This window comes from Paralichthys olivaceus, chromosome 5 (assembly GCF_024713975.1).
Source record: "Paralichthys olivaceus isolate ysfri-2021 chromosome 5, ASM2471397v2, whole genome shotgun sequence".
In the NCBI taxonomy this organism is placed as follows: Eukaryota; Metazoa; Chordata; class Actinopteri; order Pleuronectiformes; family Paralichthyidae; genus Paralichthys; species Paralichthys olivaceus.
Window position 1 is genome coordinate 14,232,042 of NC_091097.1, and position 15,311 is coordinate 14,247,352.

Genomic DNA, 15,311 nt, shown 5'->3' on the forward strand with positions numbered 1-15,311 from the left:
TAAAAACTAAAAAGCTTGTTTGTGCTCAGGGATGCAGCTGGAGTAGACGGCTGCAGCTGCTTTTTGGTACATCAGACTTCAAAACCTCATTTAAGTTGTTTGGCACAAGAAAATCATCTGTATATAACTTTTGTTTGTTGTGCTATGCACAGAGCCGACGAGGCGGTCTTTTTATGTGGCTGGAGATGCATCTACACAATTTCCCATGTGTGGACACGTGTCTTTGGCCATGCTCAAATGTGGTTTGACTGATTGGATCTTAATGTGTCTTCAGTGTGTTCTTGCTGCATTCACATTCATATTTAGGGCTGTGCACTTGAGAACAGACCACCCAAAGTGTTTTTTAGTGCAAAACATGCACAGCAGATTTTCTAAATTTTCACAGAAGTTACAACTCCCCACAACACAGCACCACACTTGTTTGCAGCGTGCCGCTCCCTTCTTCAGAAAGTGGTTCGGGTTTGTTCAGTTTTATTTATTGAGAAGCAGAATTTCCTCAAGGTCATGAGATCAATTATCAAAATGAAGACAGAGATAGATTTCGTCTTCCTAAAGAGAAATCTTTCTATGAGCAGAAAGATTAATTTAACAATAATTAAATCGTCCATTTCAATCCATACACACCAGCTTTGATCCCAAATACTTTCACACAGGGAGTGTACTGTTCTATCTCTTAGCCAGAAGATGGTGGTACAAGGTTGTTGTCATTGTTGTTGTCATAGCCACGTCTTGTTCATCTCCCTTGCCCCCTGTCACTGCTGACTTATTAGGTTGGTCCTCTGCCATTTGGAGATACACCAAATCACATTATTCAGTCGGTCATGGATTAGACGAGGAGGAGAGAAACACAAGCTGAGGGATGATCAAAGAGGGCTCACATTCACCTCACTGACAGACTAACTGGGAGACAAAGAGATGGGGGAGAGGGAGCGGAGAATCAGATTTAAGAGGAGAAAGGGTGTAAAGTTTAGGATATTCGGTGCGGGGGCATTCAGATTATTGGAGCTCTGTGCCGGAATATGTTTGCCGCAAGTGTGTGTTTACATCATAGCGGATGCACAAACAAACATTAAAGCATTTTAATGCGCTAGAGACTGTGTTCTTGTGTGAACACATGTTGTGTGTTTGTGCGAGTGTACGCATGCCCAGACCTATGTGAGCTCCTCGTTTCCTCAGTGCACCATCAGGCCCAGCGGCAGAGAGAGAGGGAAGCAGAGAGAGAGTGAGTGAGTGAGTCACCCAGCACATGAAAGAGTCAAAGTAAAGGATCTGCCGTCCCAAAAAAACATCACACAGCTCCCTTGCTCACTTTTTGAAGTCATCCAAGAGGAGGGAGGGAAGCGACACACTTTCTCAATCGCATTAAAACATGGCATCAGGCAGCTCCCATCTTGTTGCACGCTATAGATTACACTTTGGTTTGAAGTTGAGTTTTTAAGTGGGACACCATGATATTGGGCTCTGTTTTTTTGGGGTTAAGTTCCTGATCTAAACATCAGGCAGACTTGTTGATCAAAAAAGGATGGAGGCATAAATAGACAGGAAGAGAGAGATCTACCAGGCAGAAAACTAGAAAGACAGATTTTTTTTTTGTCACGGGTCAATCAAAGTTCAACGACCAATTTAAAAAAGTAAAATTGTCTCATTAAACTTGAGACCTTTTCTGTACATGGAGAACGAGACTGAAACATTTTTTCACCTGCGTATGTTAAAGCAATCTGGGATTCTACAAGCAACTCCTTCCATTAAGCATTCAAAGCTTTTTTTCTGGACCTTATGATGTGTGTTAAATGTTAAGCCCACTCAAACTGATGGTAATGGATGTAATTGGTGTTCTGATACCAAGAACTGGCTGGATGAGTGTGTAATCACTGAACATTTGGTATGGTATGGTGTGTGCTTGTGTATTTGATGTATGTTTATCCGTGTATGCCTGTCTGTGTTTGTACCCATGATGCATTATTTCTGTACTGTGTGTGATGCAGCACTGACACTGAGCAGCAGGGATGAAGAGAATCACTACTGACAGCCAGTGATGGCAAACTGTGAAATGGAAATAAAGCCTCTTGTCATTACAGCAGAAACTCTCTCTCTTGCACACACGGATACACAGGCGAGCACAGCAAGACAGCAATGATTACAGACAAACTAGCAAATAACATCTCCCAGCTCTCCCTCGTTGGCAGATTGAACTCAAATTGTTATGAGAGACATGCGTGGTGAACAGAGAATCATTTTGAATGCTTACAAATACTGCTGCCACTAAAACTGAAGGATTTGGTGGAGCAATGGGGAAAAGCTTCTCTTTGAAATCGTTTTGTGCTTTGTTTTGGAGAAATTAACTCCACAAATCGGCTCCATAGAGTGCAATACACAGCTCGTTGTGTGCAGGGTGGAACTACCAAACACCATTAAAAGAATGTGCTGTGAGAATATTTTTCACCATAAAGATGTAATATATAGCAATTCTTGATGAAATTGTCTAAAAACAACAAGACCTATGTTATATATTTGTTGTTTACTTACATCATCCAAAATGTTTCCACCAATGTTCAAACCAGAGAAATTGTATTCAAGGTAACAGTGTGTTTCATTTCAGCCGTCTTTTATTTGCATTATATTCTTCTCTGCTATAACTTTGCGGCAAATGATGTATGAGGAACTGCTAGCCAGTTAGCTAGCCGGCTGCTTGTATTGGACACTTGTAATTGATTACGATTAGTCATTGCTTTGTTTGTTTCATGAAGTGACTAAAACTTTTACTCTTCCGTGAGTCATGTCAGGGAGATTTTCATCTGCAATGGTGGTGAGGATAACCACTCCCATGAACCCACGCTGCATCTCAATGTTACTTATTGTTGGTTTAAAACCCTTGCTACCCTTTGTCCATTCACCTGACACATTGTTTTTCGTCTGTCTATGTCCTGTCCAAGTATTGAGTTTAATTTTATGTCTTCTTTTTGAGTTCAGCTTCAGGACAATGCTGAAAACCATGATTTTCATTTTTATGCAATGTGAGATGATTGGAAACATATCGGAGAAAAAGCCATATGGAGACGATATTGTGTCCAGAGCTGGAAAATGCTTTTTTAATAATACCACTGGAAACAGACATCAATCAACAGAAACAACACAAACTTTCTCACTCACACAATCTCACTTGCAAATAGCTATAGATAAAACTATTGATGTGTGTTTGGCCCTCATGTATACTGTTTGTTGATCGTCTCTGTTGAAGTGTGACTTATGTGCATATCTTTAAGCCTGTGTGTGTGTATGTGTCTTTGGTTGTGTGTGCGGGTGAGGGAGTAAGGGGTTGTCACAAGTTGTCACCCTTCTTTCTGCCACTCCTGTTACTCCTTTTTTTAAGAATGTGTGTGTTTGGCCTGATTCCCACTGTAGATTATTAATTAAGTTCTGGTAAGCGGTGCATGCCTCGCCTTCAGATCCACTTCCACTCTCTTTAACACACACACACACACGCGTACAAACCCTGTACACATGCACATGCACAAACACATACACACACACTTCAAAGCAGCCACACTCCACACTGCTAGGATTAAGAGGCGATTGAAGAGCCTGATGCAGCCTCAAAGTGCCTTCAGCATAAAAATGCCTTTGGCAGGGCACAGGTAGTCTCTTTGAAAGTGCTCACACTCACATACACACACTCGCACTGACACACACTTATGGCAGGGCTTTTAATTTATCTCAGATTTTCCCTTTGTATTTGTCACAGCCTTGTTGGGCTGTTTTCCTTCCATGTACCATCCATATCTTCATCAATATCCAGCCATTTTAATGTGTTTTTAGATGGTTGAGCTCTATAATGTATGATGTTGTAAAAATGCTTCCCGCCAAATTCCCCTGAGTGACTGTCGGTAAAAGGAATAGGCTAGTAGCAAGCTCTTTATGTTTTTATGAAACATCTGAACATGCCTGCATGTCAATATGTCCATATGTTTCTAGGAATACACTCACATGTGAACTGTCATATACAGTAGATAGTCACAGACACACACACAAGTCATTACCCCACCATCAGTCGCAGAGAGGATGCTGATATTTCACTTTCATTTTTACTACAGAGCCTCATTGCTTTTATTTATCAATTACAAAGATAACATCAAATCAAAAGAATGGTGCCTCCAATAGTGTCATGCTGTTGGTGTTTTTTCCAAGAAAATTAGCCTGCTGACAAATCCAGGCAGTGCAGGTTTAGCTCACTATACTAAACACTAACTGTCCCAGTGTCACTTCAGCTAAGCTCTTGCCAAGATTGAGCAGTCCTGCAGCATTAAAGGGAACAAATGTGTCAGCTGTAAAGAAGAAACATCGAAGGGCTCCATTTGCACTCCTCTCCCACACACAGTTCTTTCTCTTGCCTTTTCTACACCCTTCTTTGTCTCCCCCTCTCTCATCAGCTGCTATAGGGCCCCTAGGGACGAGCGGGCCGCCACTCAAAGCGTCCTGGCACAGGAAGACAGGCCTGTATCCTTGGTGATGGCTCTGTGTTTCTGTGGTGACAGGTGTGTCCGCTCAGAGCGGACGGTGATGTTTGTCAGGAAGTGTTTGGATAGGGTGCAAAGTCCAAACCAAGCTCAGGTGTTGATGGCTACGAGGGGTGTATTCAATGAAACTGTGTTTGTTAGTGAGTTGTCTGTCTGTCAGTGGCTGTCAGGACAAGATAGATTGTGTGTGTGCATGTGTGTGTGTACAGGCTGCATGGATCTGTCTGTTTGTTTCAGCATAAGTCAGGTTTTATGCGTATTAAAATAGTTTTTAAAAATAATCTCTGCATTGAACTTTTTCTGCCAGCTCTCTAGTAAAACTCGAGTGAACCCATGTGAGAATGTAGCAGCGAGTGAGTGGGCGTGTTGATGACGTTTCTAACATGCAACAAAATCAAAACTGTAGAATGAAAAAAAAACTTGCTGTACACCGACGAAGATATCAAATTGGGAAAAGGCAACGAGATCCAAGAGCTTTTAGGCCAGCACCAGTATCAATGTGCTAAAAACAAAACCACTGTGTTTTCTACAGTGGAATTTATACATTATTTCCTGCCTCCTGCATGCTCTACCCAGGCCCCACTCCTTTCCTGAATGTTGCAGAAATGTTCCTGTCGTTGTGTCGTTACAAAAGTTTTTTGGAGCTGTTGTTGCCGTAGACATCGCCATCGAATTCCAGCACTTCACACCGAATTATCTCACTCAGCCTCTCATTGAAACTCTGGCATTACAACACAGTCGGCTGAAAGGGGACAGATCTTGTATGAGAAACTCTGTCTTTGCTTCCAGCTGGCTACTTTCCCATAGAGAAACAACACAAAACAAAGAGATGAGCGGTCCCCAATAAACGCTTAACAACAATCTCCACTCACTTCCATTCTGTCTTCACTGGGTTGTCTCCCAGCTTCTCCCGATCGCCTCTCTTTTTTCTCCCTTTAGCTAATTGGCAGCAAAGTTTTAATTCCCCCTGCCCCCCTTCTTGTTAAGTGATGAATTGTTGGCAGGGGATCAGACAGTAGGGTGGTGCCCACTGTGCACCATGCCTGTCGCGGCCTGCTGGCACAAGAGCATCGGGACTGGCGATATGCCAAGGGGCCACAGGCCTGCGCCACAGGGACCCTGCCAAGAGGCAGAGGTCATTGTGAGTGTGTGCGTGGGTGCACGTGCCATGTGTGTGCAAGCAGGCTGGGGTAGATTGGGAAGGTGATGTGTCTGTGCACTTCCTAACAGAAGATTCAATTTCACAACTCGCCCTCTTTGTGTGTGTCTATCCGTCTGTCTGCATATCTGTTTCTCACACCTTCCTCTCCCTTCTTGTTGCAGACCAACAGCAGGTTGAAGCAGATTGAGAAGGAGTACAGTCAGAGGCTCACCAAGTCTGCCCAGGTAATCAATTTTCTCTTCTACCTTTTTTCCCCCTCTTTCATTTTATATTCTTCCTTTTCCACGGAACAGTTTGAAAATGTGGACAAATGTACTGATGGAAAAAGTGAGGAAGCACACATTAAAACACACACACACACACACACACACACACACAGTCCTGAACTACCCAGCAAGTCATCCTGCCTTTTACCCTTAAGCAGATATGCACCAACTCACATTTGGACAAGAACGTGGACACACACTCCCCATATCTTGCATGAGGTTTTTGCAAAATTCAGTGGAATACCTCTACACATAAAATTCAAATGCCTGTATTACACTACAAATAGACAAAGCTCTATTATCTGGATCTTTTCTTTGCATTTCTTCTCCTCTGTGAACATAGATGAGGACTTGAAAAACGTCAGTTTCAGTCAGGGCAAGTTTTTATGTTTCATATTGAAGGAAAATAATTTTCTCTTTTTGCTCTTAAAGCTGAACTAATCAATATTTTTATATTAACAATTAATCAAATACCTGTGTGATGTGAAAGAGAACGCCAATGGTCAGCAAATATTAACATTACATTCGTAAGTTGGACCGAAACACAACTCAAAATTCCTGCTGATGTTTCCTGGTGTCTTGAATGAGTTAATAGCCCCCAAATGGCCAAAAATCAATTGATGCTACTTTAAAATGCACACATTGCTTTCTCTAACTGGTCATTTTGTAGTTTCCACTTTCCCTATAATAGCAAGCTGTTAGAATTCTGTGTGCTGATGATGCGTCCACATAGATGCTTATGCAATTAGTTGTTCCATCAGTTCCAACATCAATATCTCCAATATTGAAATAATCAAGCTCAAAAGAAACCGAATTATATTTATCACACTTGCTCTGTTAAATTTATCACAAACATTTGTTTGTTTTCTCCACCTCTTCATTTTCTATCAACTGCCTCTAATACTTTTTCCTTTTAGAGCATCGCCCAGCCACACTTTGAAAACCTTTCTACTCAAGAGCCATATGTTTAACATTACTGCATGTCTCCTCAGACTGTGCCCATTTCAAACAGCAATAATTCTTCACTCCAACCAGGAATATAACTTCCAACCAGGAGACACTCTCTGTCTCAAAAAGTTCAGGTGGCTTTAACCTTATCGGTTTAAAAGATCCAAAACACCCTGAGTAGTGTTTACAATATAAAAGAAAAGAGTTGTCTTCTAGCAGATTTAAATATCGCAATCATTTGGCCCTAATTGCACCTCGTTACTCAAAGAGGGGGCTTTGTTGTTTTTCTTTCTTTCTTCTCTTTAAATCCTCCCATTTTGAGTTGGCTGGCAGAGGCATAGAGTTGAAAGCGGGGTTGACACGCAGATGTTGTGAGAAAACGGTAGCTTATTAGGTTACACAATGCTTCGACTTCAGAAGAAGTTGAATGCTGTGCGAAAGTTCAGCCATGTTTGCCCGCTTTGCCCCGTGCGGTACGCCGCCACAGACAGCAACAAGTGACTAATCCTCTTCTTCCTGTTTTAGGGACAGAAAACTGGCACAGCCTCAACAAACAACACTCTCTGACATTAAAGAAACTGTCTGTGTGCAGAATTCAGCACCTCTGGTGAAGTGTGTTGTTATACAGAGGCTTATGCTGAAGGTGTGGGTTTTTGTGCAAACATCTTAATATGTGTGATTAATGCAGGCTATTTGTCATGGGCTGGGACGGCTTTGTTTTATAAGGTAAAGGTGGAACGGAGGGGCTTTTGTTGCCTACCCCTTGGGGCAACTCAGTCAAATGTAAACAAGAGGCCTCTGAACCTCAAAGGCTAACCCCAGTTGTTAACCCCTCAGTGTCTGACAGGGGGCATCGCTCTTGAGCTCAACTGCATGGCTACTTGCCCAATTAAAAACATACCATGCCATACATTATCCTGAGGGGACTGGAGACGCACAACTTAAGGGTATATGTTTACGTGCATGCACACACATCCCTCTCCCTTGCATGTTACCGCTTTGCTTTTGTCTCTCTTCCACTGCCTTTCTTATTCTCACACACACACACACACACAAATACACAGGCTCTCCTAATTAGTGTCTCTCCAATCCAATCCTGTGTGTTAAGCATCTAGCTGTGAGTGGTCCTCCTGGGTGACCTGTGAACTGAACAGGGCTGCTCTCTTTCCCCATTTAATGATCAGGATACAGTGGGTGGTAGCAGCGGTGCTGGTGGGAGATCATTACTTTATCCCTGACCGTCCACTGTGGGAGTAGGTAGGAGGTGGAAGGAATTTGCCATGGGAGGCACAGTGCATGAGAGGGACCATGTTCTGGGAAAAAAAAGGTTGAAGTTCACTCTATATGCAAATACACCTCATTTATTTCAGCACAGCACTGGTAATTAAGTTCTACAGTGTTCACAGTTGTCCTCTGAGGTATGTATTCACCAAACTAATCACAGGATGTATTCCTTTTGATACAATCTCAGTCCTTATATTATATTGCCATCACTGTTGCTATATCAAAGTTGCTATAATCGCTACTTATATTAATACAGTGAGTGATGACCCATTGGCTGTTGTTCTTTGCATTATGTCATGGGGGGATGAGGGGCGTTTTGTCATCTTTATGCATTTATTCACTACATTTACTGACTTTAGACCCATTTAGCATCTGCCGAAAATATTGTAATAAAAAATAACTTTTTGGACAAACATTATCTACTTTCCATAGAAGCGAGCCACACAGATCTGTTTCTATTCTTGTTGAGTAAGTGGCGGAGCAGCAGTTTGTTAAACAGATGGAGGTTGAGTGCTGTGTGACAAGACAAAATATAAAAGATATTCAGTTGTCTTCAACTTTCTCTCCAAGTTATCATTTTACAAGTACATGTAGCTGAAATCACAGAACAGCTGTTGTCTTTAACTTCAGTGTTTTGTCTTTTTATCGGACGTCAGATGTCGCGGTTATAAATCTGTATTTTAGCAGTGCAGAGCAGCAGCTTGGACATGGCTGGTAGTAAGTGCTGGTGAACATCATCACAATGGGCCTCATACATGTTTTCCTGTCTGACAACCTAAAAAATTAATGAGAACAGCTTTATCAGCTTTAAAATACTGTGAGAACAAAGACAAGAAGCAAAGTGAGACCAGAGCTGCACTTGACTGGACATTTTCCTGAAATTTTCTGGAGGTGCTGTTTGTATGAATGGAAATATCCGAGTCAGTTTCTCCAGATGTTTTCCATAACCTTTCTTGCGATGCATCTAAGAATCAAGAAATTTCCCCACCTCTAGTTTGGGAACGTGTCTGACCCAAACAATCTGCTGTTGCATTCCTCATATGAGAAAGGCTCTGGAAAATGTCTCGACCCAATGTTACAAACATTTTCTTGAGTTAATCTCTGAAAACAGCAGACACAAGGCAGACTGCAAATTCAATGGGATAAATGAACATACAAATTACCGTATTGCACAACAGTTTTCAACTTTGTCCTCAATTTTACACATTAACTTTAGTGCCTCAGATTCATGGAGAAGTAAGCCGGCTTTTAGCCCAAAACAGAGATGCTAGCAGGCTGGGTAAATATAAAAGTGTCACCAGACCATTAGTGACTTAAAAGGCCTGGCTTGCTATCAGACCGAAAAAGGTGTAGTGGTGTGTGTATACAGGAATCACAAGACAGGCAGTTGAGTTGTGTAGTTTAGAGTGCCACCACCGCCCCGTGGCCGAAGACCAGCAGATGCAGGGACTCCATATTGCAAAATAATTATTATGCCCAGAAATGATGTTCCCATAATAATGTGCCATTTGTTCTTTTCATGTGGCTTCTTTCCCACTGACAAAATAAGCCTAATCTCTCTCCCTCTCACACTCTCCCTCTCACTCTCTCTCGTCGACCTGCACCACCCTAACTCCCATACTCCCACACAACGTGCAGATTCCAGCAGGGCTAGTCCTCCAGAGTTTGAACACAGTAAACAATTATCTATCTAGCCCAAAGCTAGCAGCAGCACCCCTACACCCCCTTCCTTTTCCCCCCTCTCTGCCTTCCTCTCCCTCTCTCTTTTACTGTCTCTCATCTTTCCTCTGCCTTTCCCTGACAGTGGCTTAAATAGAATGTTAATTTTGACTGGAGTATTTCAAAGCTGAGGCAGTTCCTTTTCATCTTAGTGTGCACCGCAAGTTCACCAACACAAAGTCACTCTGCTCTTCAAAAAGGAAGTTGTTTTTTCCTTCCTGTCTATTTTTTTTTTGCCTCCCCTTTCTCTTTTCTCAGCTCGCTCTATCTTCTGTCTCGTCTCAAAAAAGACACGAGACATGAGACTCCAGAAAAAGCAGTGTTTTAAGGAGGTTGTTATACTGCCAACCAAATCTATGACAGTGTTTCACAGCCCACCCAGGTAGATTGAGACCTGCCCAGGGAGATAAGATCACTTGGTTTTAACTTGGGTCAATCTTCCACTACGAAACCTGATTTCAGTCTTTTCTAACAAACTTTGTTTTGACCATACACCTGTCTGAGTTGAGTGTGCTGAAGTAACTGAAGTGGGGAATAGAGGTTCCTCTGAGCAAAGCCTATAGCTTCTCTACTGTAGCCTGAGGCACGTAGATACCATCATATTGTAGCATCTACAAATAGTCTTGTATAGTCTAAATGTAATAGCGTCAGAAAATGGCCTGCATGAGTCTCTGCATTGGTCACGCAACTCACCACTGATTGCTGCGCTGCATGACAAATATGAAATGCCCTTTTAATCAAGGACAAGTCATTTTGTGAAATAAAGCAAATCAGAATTTTTTATGGAATTTGTTTAGTACTTGAGCTGCATCCGGCAGCAGGTTTTCTCTTCATTTTGACTGCATCACACGTTTCAAATATAAACATATCTATAGTGACCAGTGCCCTTAACAATACTCTGTCCATCAGCCAGTTGTTGTAGATCCTCAACGATTCAAAATTAAATTAAAACGTCCATATTCATGTTCTTCTTACCTCTAGCTTATCGCGGAGCTACAGACATCTGTATGTGACTCAAAAGAGGAGGCTGTTCGTCTGCAGCAAGCGATGGAGCGGCAGCTGGAGGAGACCAACACCCGATGGGATGAGGAGCGGAGGACAATAACTCACCGTGCAGATGAGGCCAACAAGGTCAGTGAAGAGACACTTAAGAGAACACTCACTTGATAACACTTCTATCAGCAATCATGATATGCAGAACTAAATGTCTCTGCTCCAATATTCTTCTTTTATATAAACTGGTTGAGTATATAAAATGCCTCTCCTCTACACTTAATATAGATAGGTATAATAGGTTTGACACCCAGAGCAATATTACTGTATTATCAGTGTTTACCTCATCGAGTTGATTTTGTGGAAAAGCACTAAAGTAGAGGTAAATGGCTCAATCTGGTGAGACGAGTGAATAAAAAACGTATTTTTTCATGTTGGATCAAATGTTGGAGAAGTGAATGACCCAATTTGGTGTGTTTTCAGTTCAAATTACTTTAAAATTAGACATGAGGCAGTTTGATGAAAAAACTGCAGAGAGCCGCCTCTCCAACAAAATATGTTGACGGTCTGTTTTCTCACATGGGTTCACGGACATTTTACCTTGGGGCTGGCAGGAAAAGTTTCTGAAAATGTCACAACTGACTCAGAGACTTACAGCCTCACAAAATCAATACATATTCTTTTCACTCTACTACTGACTAATGGTGCGGTTTGAAACTTGTACCTTTAGCAACATCTGTACTTCACCTTGGTCAGTCCACAAGTTGGAAAGTGTTTTATCTGTCTTTCTTATCTCTTGGCAGTCTTACGTACTTCCAGTCCTTTATCACTGTTCTCTGCGGAGGTGGTGGGGTGTGTCAGTAAACCTTAAAAAAAAGCCTTGTCTGGATTTGACTTTTATAAGGTAGACACCGGTCGCTTTTATTTTGTTAAAACATGGTCACAGTTTGTGCATGCGCTATGTCATTTTTATGGCTTGTTGCAAACTCCATAGTGTCTTAAAGTGGCTTGTGTGCTGTGTCCGCCGCACCCCACCTCTCAAGTCAAAACCTCTCTATATCATTACTGTCATTTTCTTTTACAGATTCAATTTTACACACAGCTCTTTTTTTAGCATCAACCTTATTTTTTACTCATTTTTAGAAAATGACTAATCTATAGCCAAGTTAGTTAATGATATTCATATTTAGAGATGAAAATGTCTTTTTTTAAGAAAAAATGTCCATGTTGAACTTATGCCACTGCTTAATAATTCTCCAGATGACTCCAGATAAATAAAAATGGATGATTAATTCATCTCCCCAATCTTTTTCACTCCGCCATGCAAATTTCTCTTTCACAATCACAGGATCTTTCAGTCTTCTTCCCCAAAAACCACACAGTGTCAGTTGATTGGGTGTGGCTCACTAAGTAAAGAGTTGTTGTGTCTGGGATCAAGACATGTTTCCAAACTCAACCTTGTCTGTTTGTGGTTGCAGCTGCTTCATATAGTAAGTATTGAGGTCTGTGAGCCTCCCTGTATATCTCCTCTCCCTGCAGGCCCTAGCAGCCTAACCCCCCTCCCCTCACTCAGACCTGACTTCTCTCTCAAAGCAGGCAGTTTTGCTCTGTAATAGCTATTCTGAGCTCTGCCTCACAACTAGAGGAACTGTCTGAAATATCATTTCCTCTGTTGCTACCAATTTATACATCTTGTCCCGCCTCCTGCATGCTCTTCTTAGGTTCCTGCTGCGTTCTTCAAATGTGAAAGGCAAACACCAGAAAATGTCAGGACATAATTTTCTTTACATTTTCTAGAATTCATGTCTGACAGCCGCTTTATTTATAAACTGACACTTTAATTCTTGCACTGTGTTCGGGATATGATCAACAAAGCTTCACAAATTAATTTTCATTGGGACTATACAGACACACACACACACATTGCAGAAGATTAGCTGTTTGCTTTTTTATACTTTAGTAACTCAATATCAACTTATAAACTGATGCTCATGAGTCATAAGAACTTATTCTATTATTTCAATGAAAACAGTAGTTACTTATTCCTTCTCAGTGTTTGTTTTTTGAATGGACGACAAAAACATTATTCTATGCTGCAGTTACGCACTGTACACTTAAAGGCACATTACACAATAATTCATCCCTTGTTTACTCCAGAGAGTTCTTGATTTTAAGGGAGACGCTGTTATTGGCTTCACATGCTCATATTGTAGCTTTGTTGCTTGTAATCTAACTGTACCGTGACACAACACACACACACTCTCTCCCCTGTTGTAGGGAACAAGACACAAGCCTTGGCGTATGTGTTGGGAGCAGACAGAAGCTTTCAGTTTCCATTATCTGTGTCCTCATTAATATGATCCCTGCTGTATTAACCACCCGCTAATGAGAGTCCAATTAGTGGTTGAATTGCTTATTAAAAGCCAGACATGAGGAGTAGAAGAGAATCAGTGGGGGAGAGGAAGGTAAGATCGGTCAAACAGCAAATAAAGAGACAAAAAAAAAAGAAAGAAACAAGATGGAGTATGCGTAAGGAGAAGTTTGAGATAGTAAACAATTAAAGAAAAGACAGGGAGAGGTAAAGAATGGATGGAGTACATGTAAAGGATTGACACAGCAAACAGAGGGACGAGAGAAGAAGGGGCAGAGAGAAAGGAAAGAAAGACAGAGATGGCGGAGAGCTGTCAGTGGGCCATCAGAGGGAGTGTGTCGCCTGCTGACATTGTTTCCATGCTGCTCACTTCAAAGGGCTCGGATTATGAAGAGAGCGAGGGGCTTCAGACAATGGGAGGGGAAGAAAATAACATCAAAGTTAGCTGCGCATTTGAATTGGGATAATCCCAAAACAGTTGTTCTGAATGCATGCTGCACCAAATCAGATCCTTCTTTTTTCCTCCTCACCAGCCGTGTTCTGCCATTTCCAGCCTGAATTTAGCTCCTTCTGTGGCTCTACTGTACTTGTGACTTCTTAAATGTGGTTGTTCACTGCAGAGACCTTTGTATCTCGTAAACCCCTTTTTTTAGAACAACGGTAGTACAGTTAAGTATGCTCATTATCTGTTTTTTTTTTTTGTGTAAGTGATGTTTAGGTGGAGTAGGATATTTGTGTGGCGTGTGTGGGAGCATGTTGTGAGTGTGAGTGTGTGTGTGCGTGTGTGTGCGTGCGTGTCGTCACAGACGTGGACACTGGCTTTGTATTGGTGCTGCTTTGCTCTGCTTGTATATCAAATAGACTAAATATCAATGTGTGTGTTGCAGGCTGGTTAACACAAAAGCAGGGGACTGAATAGATTAAGGCACGGAGCTGCTTGTCGTTTTGACCTTCTCATGTGAAATTTAAAGATCAATTTGGGTTTTTCTTCATATTAACACTAAAACAAATAACTGTATGTAATATGAACGCACTGGTAATGTTTCTAAAACCAGGTTTGTAGCTTTTAGCCTTTTTAACTCTTTGGTAAATACATTTTGTAAAACTCCCCCTCCAGTGTTTAACCTTACTTCCTGCTTTTGTTTCTTATGAATGATCTCTCTTATGGAGCTGTGGTCAGAGTAGTTAGTGGGCCACTATTTCTGATCCAGTTATATTTAGCTTACCAATTATCTCATAACAGTAAACAAGGCATGAGTGAGCAGCTTTAATGCATTGGAACCGGGCCGGTGTCAAAGGACCGTGGAAGGTGAAAGCAAGATGAAAGCAACGTATTTGCTTTCATCTGTCCTGTCTATTCATATCAGATAAGGGAAATGGGAACCAATATAGAGGAAGCCAGTGTAGAGCGTTGGGACGCAGCCAGCCGTTGGGTTAGTGTTCACTTCCTGATGTCATCTGTTTCTGTACATGTGGTACCTCGGTGAAGTGTCTCCATTTGTGGATGGATTTTTTTTTTCATTGATGAGACATAAGGGTTTGAGATTAATCGTGAAGTTATTGGAATTACTTGAGTGCATGGTGTGTGTGTGTTTGTGTAGCAATATGCACAGGCAGTGTGCATATTTGTCAGTGTGTGCATGTTGAGTGTGCGTGGCTCTATGAATGAGTGTGCGTGTGCACTTCCCTGAAATGTGCAGCTGCCAAATCTGACAGACCTCAAGCCCACATTAGCCTGCCAAGAAAAAGGTACAAAGACACACACACACACTGACACACACACGTGTCTCTTCTCTCTCTCACACACACAAACACACACCCTCTATCTCCAAGTCTGTATCTTCCAACTCTTTCTGTCTCAAACTCTATGTCTGTCTCCACACACACACACATTCACAAGCACACATGCTCACCTCACCCTGCCAAAAGGGAGAGGTGGCTGGTGAATAAACAATGGCACTCCGCCCATAGTGTCACCCGCCTGGGCTTTGATCAGCACCGCTGTTCCTGCTCCCCACAGCAGTGCTTCCTGTCTCTCTGCCTGCTGAATGTTG

At 41.9% G+C, this 15,311-nt stretch overlaps 1 protein-coding gene across 5 annotated transcripts in view; it reads left to right on the forward strand.

Annotated features, from left to right (window-relative positions):
• The window catches only part of cep112 (centrosomal protein 112), a 93,927-nt gene that overhangs the window by 59,339 nt on the left and 19,277 nt on the right, over window positions 1-15,311 (forward strand). For all 5 annotated transcript variants that reach the window (XR_011241009.1, XR_011241010.1, XM_020101885.2 and 2 more), the window contains 2 exons: window positions 5,838-5,900; window positions 10,875-11,024. Coding sequence is in view for 3 of the 5 variants with exons in the window: in XM_020101885.2 (XP_019957444.2) it covers window positions 5,838-5,900; window positions 10,875-11,024 (213 nt within the window). In the remaining 2 variants the exon portion in view is untranslated. The remainder of the gene's footprint in view (window positions 1-5,837; window positions 5,901-10,874; window positions 11,025-15,311) is intronic.